The following is a 7,567-nucleotide window of genomic DNA, read 5'->3' on the forward strand; positions in this document are numbered from 1 at the left end:
CTCCCAGGAGCTGCCCAGCGCCGAGGACTCCGGCCCTGCCGCCAGCGACCCGCTCGGGGTGCTCCGCGGACACCGCCTGGACGTGCGCGCCGGCTCCGCGGGCGCCGAGCGCTGCCGGCCCCTCCCCGGCTTCGCCTAGGGCGCCCGACTTGGGAAAGCCACATCGTCTCCTGGGGGACAGGTTCCCCTGCCACCCCCAGCACAGGAGGTGGGGTGGAGTGGCGGCTCCCTCTCCGGGAAGACCGGCACTCCCTGCTCCAGGGGGAATCGCCCTTTGAGGCCTGCGGGATGGAACTCCTCACCTTCCTCATCCCACCTCTCCACGCACCCCTGGGAGAGAAGGTGTCCCCACCCACTCTCCTCTTCCCCCTCCTGTCCTCTCCATCAGTCCAATCATTAAGAACAAAGGCTTAGGGACTTCCCTGGTGGCCCAGTGGTTAAAATTCAGCCGTGCCAATGCAGGGCATGTGGGTTCGATCCCTGGTGGAGGAACTGAGATCCCACATATCTTGCGGGCCAAAACAAACAAAATTTAAAAAGCAACAAAGGTTTAGGCAGTTTATCCCCTCAACACGCCCACCTCTCACCCAGGGAGGTGAAGGGGAGACCGAAGCCAGCAGATCCTCCACTACCCACTACTTTGTGTCATCTGCCTAGACCCTGCTTGACCCTGACCTGAGAGGACACTAACAGATGGACTGGGCAGTCCTACTCGCAAACATCCTTAAGCATCTCTGGAAAAGCCTGTCCACAAGATTGGCGGTAGGCTGGTCAAAATTTAGCCAGAATGACTCCTCAGAGACCGGAGGCAAGGGATCAAGGTGGAAACATCCCCTCCCTACTGGGAGGTCCCCCTGCCCTGCCCTGTCCCTCTCTGCAACCAAAGCCTGAGGCCCAGAGTGACGCCTGCGGCCCTGACACAGCTCTGCCTCCTGGACCGCCTCTGGCTTGAGTGAATTGAGCCTGAGGAGGGGATCCGGTCTTGGGTCCAGAGAATCTACCCTGCTAGGATTTGTTTTTCCAAGGGGAAAAAAATTCAAACTCTGCTTAGAGGCGTTTAGCTAAGTCTCTGCTTCCAGGTTGAGTGGCAATCCCGACTACACAACTGTTGCAGGGAGGGGCCTTGAGATCACTACTGTGGGTTCTGGGGTCTTTGTGGCAATTGTGCCCTTTCATGAAGTGGCATTGAGGATCCTGGGGAAAGAAATCCAGGACTGGGGACCCCAGTGCAGGAGTTAGAAAAAGCCAGCACTGTCAGCTCTTCATCACCACCCTACCTGCCCTGCAGCCATGGCCAGAGGCTTAGCTAGGCTCCTAGGCCGGCATGTCTGGGTGTTACTCCACTTGGAAGTTCTGGGGGCACCAAAGACAGTTTTCAGTCCCAGAAGCCCCAGTGGCATCCTGAGGAATACTGACTCTCACTTACAGACGATGGAGCACCAGGCAGGGCACTGATGACTTAGGCATCCTCAGGGGCCCCGTTCCTACCTCTGTTTCAATGGCCACCTGAAGAGGAGAATGTGGGCAAGCAGGGCAGATCTGAATAGCAGCTTCTTCCCAGTCACCTCACCACCCTCCTTGCCGCCCCCCACTTCTCATCATGCACCCAATCGTAGAAACTGATCCACTGTCCTCGCCTGATGCTTTAGGCTGAAGGACCGGTTCCTATTTTGAAACACTCAGACTGTGTATGACACTAAATAGCAGCACATGGCAACTGTTTCCTCTATAGTCTTCATTTCCCATCAGAGATACTATTATACTGTTTAAGAGCTACTGGAGAACTCCATGGAAAGGACTTTGGCAGAAAACTGGTTCTTTGGGGTTTTCTCTTTGGCAGAGTCGAGGGAGCCCCACAGTCTTTTGTCCCTTAGTACATGGCAATATTTATTTATTTATTTGGAAGATTTTGCCTCTCGCTCTGTATTTATAGATATTTATAAAAATGTAACCCCACCCTTTTCCTTTCTTCTGTTAAAAAAAATAAAATTTATCTCAGCTTCTCTGAGTGTTTCTTTTTTTGTATGCGTACATAAAAATATATCAAAACATGAGAATAAAAGGAATTATGGTAGAGGAGCACTGGGAAAATGTAGAGAAAGCAAAGTTGAAAAAAAATCAGAACTTTAAAATATTCCAGGTTTTCCCCATACACAAACGAACTCAGTAATTTTGACTAATTCAGACAGAATTCTGGAAAACAAAGAAAAAATGTTAATCGTGATTATATTTCTGATCACTCTAGCTTGTTGTTTCCTTCAAAGAAAGAAAATTTTCTATTTGAAAAATACCCACAGACACAACAACATCAAGATCCCAGTAACCCTCTGAAGGAAGACGACACATTCCAGGCTCTGGACAAAATAAGGGGAAATGGCCCACAGTCCAGAGAAAATGCAATCACTAGAGACCAGCCATTAGATGAGCCAGATCCTGGAATCAGTGACAGGAACTTTGAAGCAGTTATGATAAATATATTTAAGGATTTAAAAGGAAAGAATGGTACTAAGGAATAAACAGATCAGAGAAAAGAAATAATAAAGAACCAAGTAGAAATCAAGAATTGAAAGATACAATATCTGAAATAATAAATTTATTAAGCAGATAAATAGCCATTGAAGATAATAAAGTCAACATATACTCTTAATCTGAAGAAAGAATAAATACGTTAAAAAAAATCATGACCGGTGTCTCAATGATTTGTGTGACAGTATCAAATTGTCCAAAATATGTGTAAGTGGAGTTCCAGGAAAGGTACAGAAAAAGTTGAGGAATATTATTTGAAGATATAATGACTGAAACTTCCCCAAAACTGATGAAAAATGAACGTACTGATACAAGAAGTTCATCAAATCTCAAGAAAAATAACAACAAAGGTAATCACAGTCAAACTGTGATTTGGGGATGGCTACAGGAAGAATTTGCAGGAAGAATCCACCTGCAGTACAGGAGACACGGGAGACTGGGTTTGGTCCCTGGGTCGGGAAGACCCCCTGGAAGAGGAAATGACAACCCACTCCAGTATTCTTGCCTGGAGAATCCCATGGACAGAGCAGCCTGGTGGGCTACAGTCCATGCGGTGGCAGAGTCGGACATGACTGAGTGACTAACACTTTCAACACACTGAAATTTTGCAGGGGAAAGGGCATGGGATCTCCAGATTGCTCTCCAGTGTTTCAGGGGGAAAACATACCCATGAGCCTGCAGGACAAAACAAATGGCTCAAAATGTAAGCAAGTGGTGAATCTGGGTGAAGAGATTAACATGAGGAGTTTCTTGTATTATTCTTGCCACTTTTCTGTGGGCATGACATATCAAAAGCAAAAGGTTACCAACACACACACACACTTTGTTATAATTATTCTCCACTTAATATAAGGAAATAGAAGCTCAGGGACACGAAGAGACTCACTCAGCCACAAAACTACTAGAAGCTGAACGCAAGTCTACTGACCACGGATCTTCCCCATGTTGCCGCCTGGTCCCATCAGACATTAACCCATCAACAGATGAGCCCCAGCCCTTAAGCCAGGCCTCCCTCCCTCATCCCTTCTGCTTTCTGCTCCCTTCTCCTGTCGCCCACCCAGACTTCCCAGTACCTGCTCCCCCCACACCAGCTTGGGTCCCACACAGAGCTTGACCCTTCCTCCTCCGTCCGTGTCCCCATCTCCATCTGGGTTGCTCGTCTCCTCCCACAGACGAGCAGAGTTCACTCTTGGTTTCAGTCTTTGGATCCCACCTTCTGCTCCCACCTGTGGGAACCCTCCCGGCATCCCTCAAATAAAGCCGCACGCCTCCCTCGGGTCTTCCCGCTTCATTTCCCTCCACTGCAAAGAGCCCACTGACAGGTCCTGTATTCATCTTCCTGGACAGAGTATGGCTTCCACAAGGATGGTCTATTTTTCTGTTCATTGCTATATATTCGCAGTTCTTAGAATAGCTCTAATAGTTCTTGTGACAGCCTGGCATGTATGTGCCATGCTCAAAATAAATCTACCGAATGACTAATTGAACACAGGCATGCGATTCCAGTTATAATTGCAACAGAGTTTTTCTGGAAATTAATGAACTGATTCCAACACGTGTACAGAATAGAGGTGCTCCCCGTACAGAGTACCTGGCCATGAAGCTGCAGTAACTGAGAGTGACAGTCCTGTGGGAACAGAGTTGTTGTTTAGTGGCTAAGTCATGTCCGACTGTTTGCAACCCCACGGACTGGAGCCCACCAAGCCCCTCTGCCCGTGGGATTTCCCAGGCAAGTATACTAGCGTGCTTTACTGGGTTGCCATTTCCTTTGCCAGGGGATCTTGCCAACCCAGGGACTGAACTCAAGTCTCCTGCATCGCAGGTGGATTCTTTACAGCTGAACCACCCGGGAAGCCCGCATGGGAACCCAGAGCTCCCTGAACTGGGGCAAAGTCCACTCCCTCTAGCACATGTGGGTGCGTGGGGGTCTGCCTGAGAATCAGGAACCAACTGGGAAAAGAAAGACTTGGTAACCGTTCACCACATGGGAAAAAATATCTAAAACAGAATTCTGACTTTACAGTATTCAAAAACAAATTCCAGATGATGAGAGCAAATCCAGATGATGAGAGCAAACATTCAGAAAACTCCTTAACACTGTAAGAAAAAGGAGATTAGGATATGACCTCATGGTAGGAAAAGCTTCTTAAAGACACCCCCAACTCCCCCAAATCATAAACAATAGCGTATATCCGTTTGACTTCAAAATAAAAAAAGACACACATATGAAAAAGGTGTATGGTGGCATACACAAGAGATGAGTGAACTGGAGGACATCTTCAAGGCCTCCTATAACTCACCACAAAAAAGCTACGCAGCCGAACAGAAAGCCAGACCAAGAATGCATGCGGACTGATGACTTGCCAGAGAGGGAACCCCATGGTCAAGATGCACACACACACACAAATGCCCAGACTCCAGCAGTCACAGAAGAGCTCATTAACACAGGGGCATAGCCTTCACTCGTCAGATTAAAACAATTTCACCAGACAAAATCCAGTGTTGCCAAAGATGTGGAGACCAGGAGCTTTTGAAATACTTCCAGTGAGACTGAAAAACCTCTGTTCTGTAGAATACTGGCTCCTGTCAGGCTGGGGATACACGCTTTCTCTGACACAGCACAAGACCACTCCCTGAAGCACTGTTTCTATTCAGAAAATGGTGAATAAACCAAAACATCCACTGATGGGAGAATAAAGAAATAAAACGTACTGTGCTTATTCTGCAGAATACAGTGGTTAGAGAAGTGACCAGGTCTGTACACACCAGTATAGAGCCCCAAGATACACACAGGAAGTGAGAAGTCAGAATAGACCGATGCTGTGTCCATTTGTAAAACGCCAGAATGATAGCGTTCCCTGATGATACCAGGCAGCCATGTGAAGGACGGGTGGGAGTGTGGGAGTGCAGACCCGTGGTGCTGGCCGCCTCTGTGGAGAACAGGAGGCAACAGGGCAGTGACGGCTGCTTAGAGGAACTTTACTTCCATCTCAGTGCATTATTTAAAAAAGGAGGGTGTTAGTTATTACTTCTGGAGGGTGGGGGAGTGGGCATTTATTTGTCCTTTTCTGATTACTTGCCAGCTGTCTGCAGTGAGCTCCCTGTGCGCGACCACATCCTCCGTTCCAGGACACCGGTGGCACTGGACACACTGAGGACTGCGTGATCCTAAACCTGACGCACGTCTAAGTGTGACTTTAGCCTTAAGTGACGGACAGACTCAGTCTTACCCTCTTGTGAGCTGAGGCTCACAGCATTCATCAACATGACTATTTATAAGCAAAACTGCATGGAAAACACTTTCTCCATGGAGACGAGGACTTCAGAGGGACCCCCATCTGTTGCACAGAATTTCAGTTCAGTTCCGTTGCTCAGTCCTGTCTGACTCTTTGCGACCCCAACGACAGCAGCATGCCAGGCTTCCCTGTCCATCACCAACTTCCTGAGCTTGCTCAAACTCAGGTCTATGAAGTCGGTGATAACCCAAATCCCTTTTCTCTAGCACCATCTGGTGGAAAAGAGAGGAAACCTCATCTTGAACAAATCCCCACTGCTTTGAAGCAAATCAGCAACTGTGTGCTTTCTTAAGCACCATGTTCAAACTAAATTCTTCAGCCCACAGGTTAGATATGAAAGGTCTGCTCTTTTTGTTTCTCCTGCTTTGATTCCCTCTTGAAAATTCTGTAATAGGTGATGGTTCTTCCTCAGTATACTGTTCTGAAACTACAAGCCACATTCATCTATATCTCAAACCCTCCAGAATCCACAGTTACAACAGTTGATTTCCATAGTAAAGATTTAGTGTCATTTGCTTTTACGTAAACTATGATAGCAGGTTTCCTTTAAGGACTTTTTGAATATAACATCTGTCACATAAATATGGAGTGGAAATTACAAGTACCCTCTTCCAAGCACTGGATGAAGACAGCAAAAGAAAAAAAAAAAAATACAGTATCATACCAAGAAAACAAGTTAGATTTTTCAGACATAAAAGAAAAACATTAAAAAAAAAAAAAGATATTAAAAAGGTGAAAAAAAAAAAAAAAAACCCCAAACCATAGTAACAGGGTTATTCATGCCTCAATTCACAATACTGAGTTCCCTCATCCATTTACAATACAGAGAGGTCACTGAGCAGGGTGGTAAAATTACCCTGGAAAATTCCAACTGTACTTGCACCAAAGAAGTCCATTTTCGATGGTTTTCTATTAGTGTTTTACATGGCTCTGATTCCACTCGAGTTTTATAACCTGCTGTAACAGACAGCTTTTTAACTGTTTCCAAATCTGCATTAGCAGAGGACGGAAGTAAAGTCAAGAGGCACTCCCTCAGAGGCTCACATGTGCTGATTTCCATGCAGATGATTCAGATTTAGGGAGTTTTGTTCACCCCGGCCAGGTGGCCCTGGAGGTTCACACACACACACTGGGCAGTTGGTCTCCCTTTGCCTCCTTTCTCAAAGTTTAGGATGAAGACAGTCATCCCTGTGTTAGGGCTGACTGACGTGAGCTCGGACCTGCTCAGAGTCGCTGGGAACGAGCACTTGAGGTCAGTCAGAAAGTAATCCAACAGGCTTCGTATGTAGGCGCCATGACTCACGACTAAGACACTGGCTGCTAGGCCCGGGGCGCCGCTGCCAGAGCTCAACGTGGAGGCACAGTTCTTCCCTAAAGGAAATATCTCTGCCAGGGAACTTTCCAGACAGCTGCTCGGGGCTTCCTGGGAAAACTGTTCATTCTGACCGGCTTCTTTCAGGATCAGTTGACAAAGAAATTCAAAAAAGTCTTTCCCACGCCTTTTCAGCTGCAATGAAAGAAAAAAAAAAAGGTGAAATAAACTGACATTAATGACTATCTTAAGACATAAACAGGCTTCCCTGGTGGCTCAGATGGTAAAGAATGTGCCTGCAATAGAGGAGACCCGGGTTCAATCCCTGGGTCAGGAAGATCCCCTGAAGAAGGGAATGGCAACCCACTCCAGTATTCTTGCCTGAAGAATTCTATAGACAGAGGAGCCTGGCGGGCTACCGTCCATGGGGTCA

At 47.0% G+C, this 7,567-nt stretch overlaps 2 protein-coding genes across 2 annotated transcripts in view; one reads left to right on the forward strand and one right to left on the reverse strand.

Moving 5' to 3' along the window:
- Positions 1-139, forward strand: part of FGF23 (fibroblast growth factor 23) — an 8,601-nt gene extending 8,462 nt beyond the window's left edge. Inside the window, exon 4 of the mRNA XM_010845206.1 lies at positions 8-139. Coding sequence (XP_010843508.1) covers positions 8-139 — 132 coding nt within the window. The remainder of the gene's footprint in view (positions 1-7) is intronic.
- A 6,346-nt stretch (positions 140-6,485) lies between these two features.
- The window catches only part of LOC104992216 (chromosome unknown open reading frame, human C12orf5), a 15,639-nt gene continuing 14,557 nt past the window's right edge, over positions 6,486-7,567 (reverse strand). The window contains exon 6 of the mRNA XM_010844994.1: positions 6,486-7,329. Within this exon, the coding sequence (XP_010843296.1) occupies positions 6,898-7,329 (432 nt within the window). The 3' untranslated portion in view covers positions 6,486-6,897. The remainder of the gene's footprint in view (positions 7,330-7,567) is intronic.

Source organism: Bison bison, unplaced genomic scaffold (assembly GCF_000754665.1).
Source record: "Bison bison bison isolate TAMUID 2011002044 unplaced genomic scaffold, Bison_UMD1.0 scf7180017864213, whole genome shotgun sequence".
NCBI classification, from domain to species: Eukaryota; Metazoa; Chordata; class Mammalia; order Artiodactyla; family Bovidae; genus Bison; species Bison bison.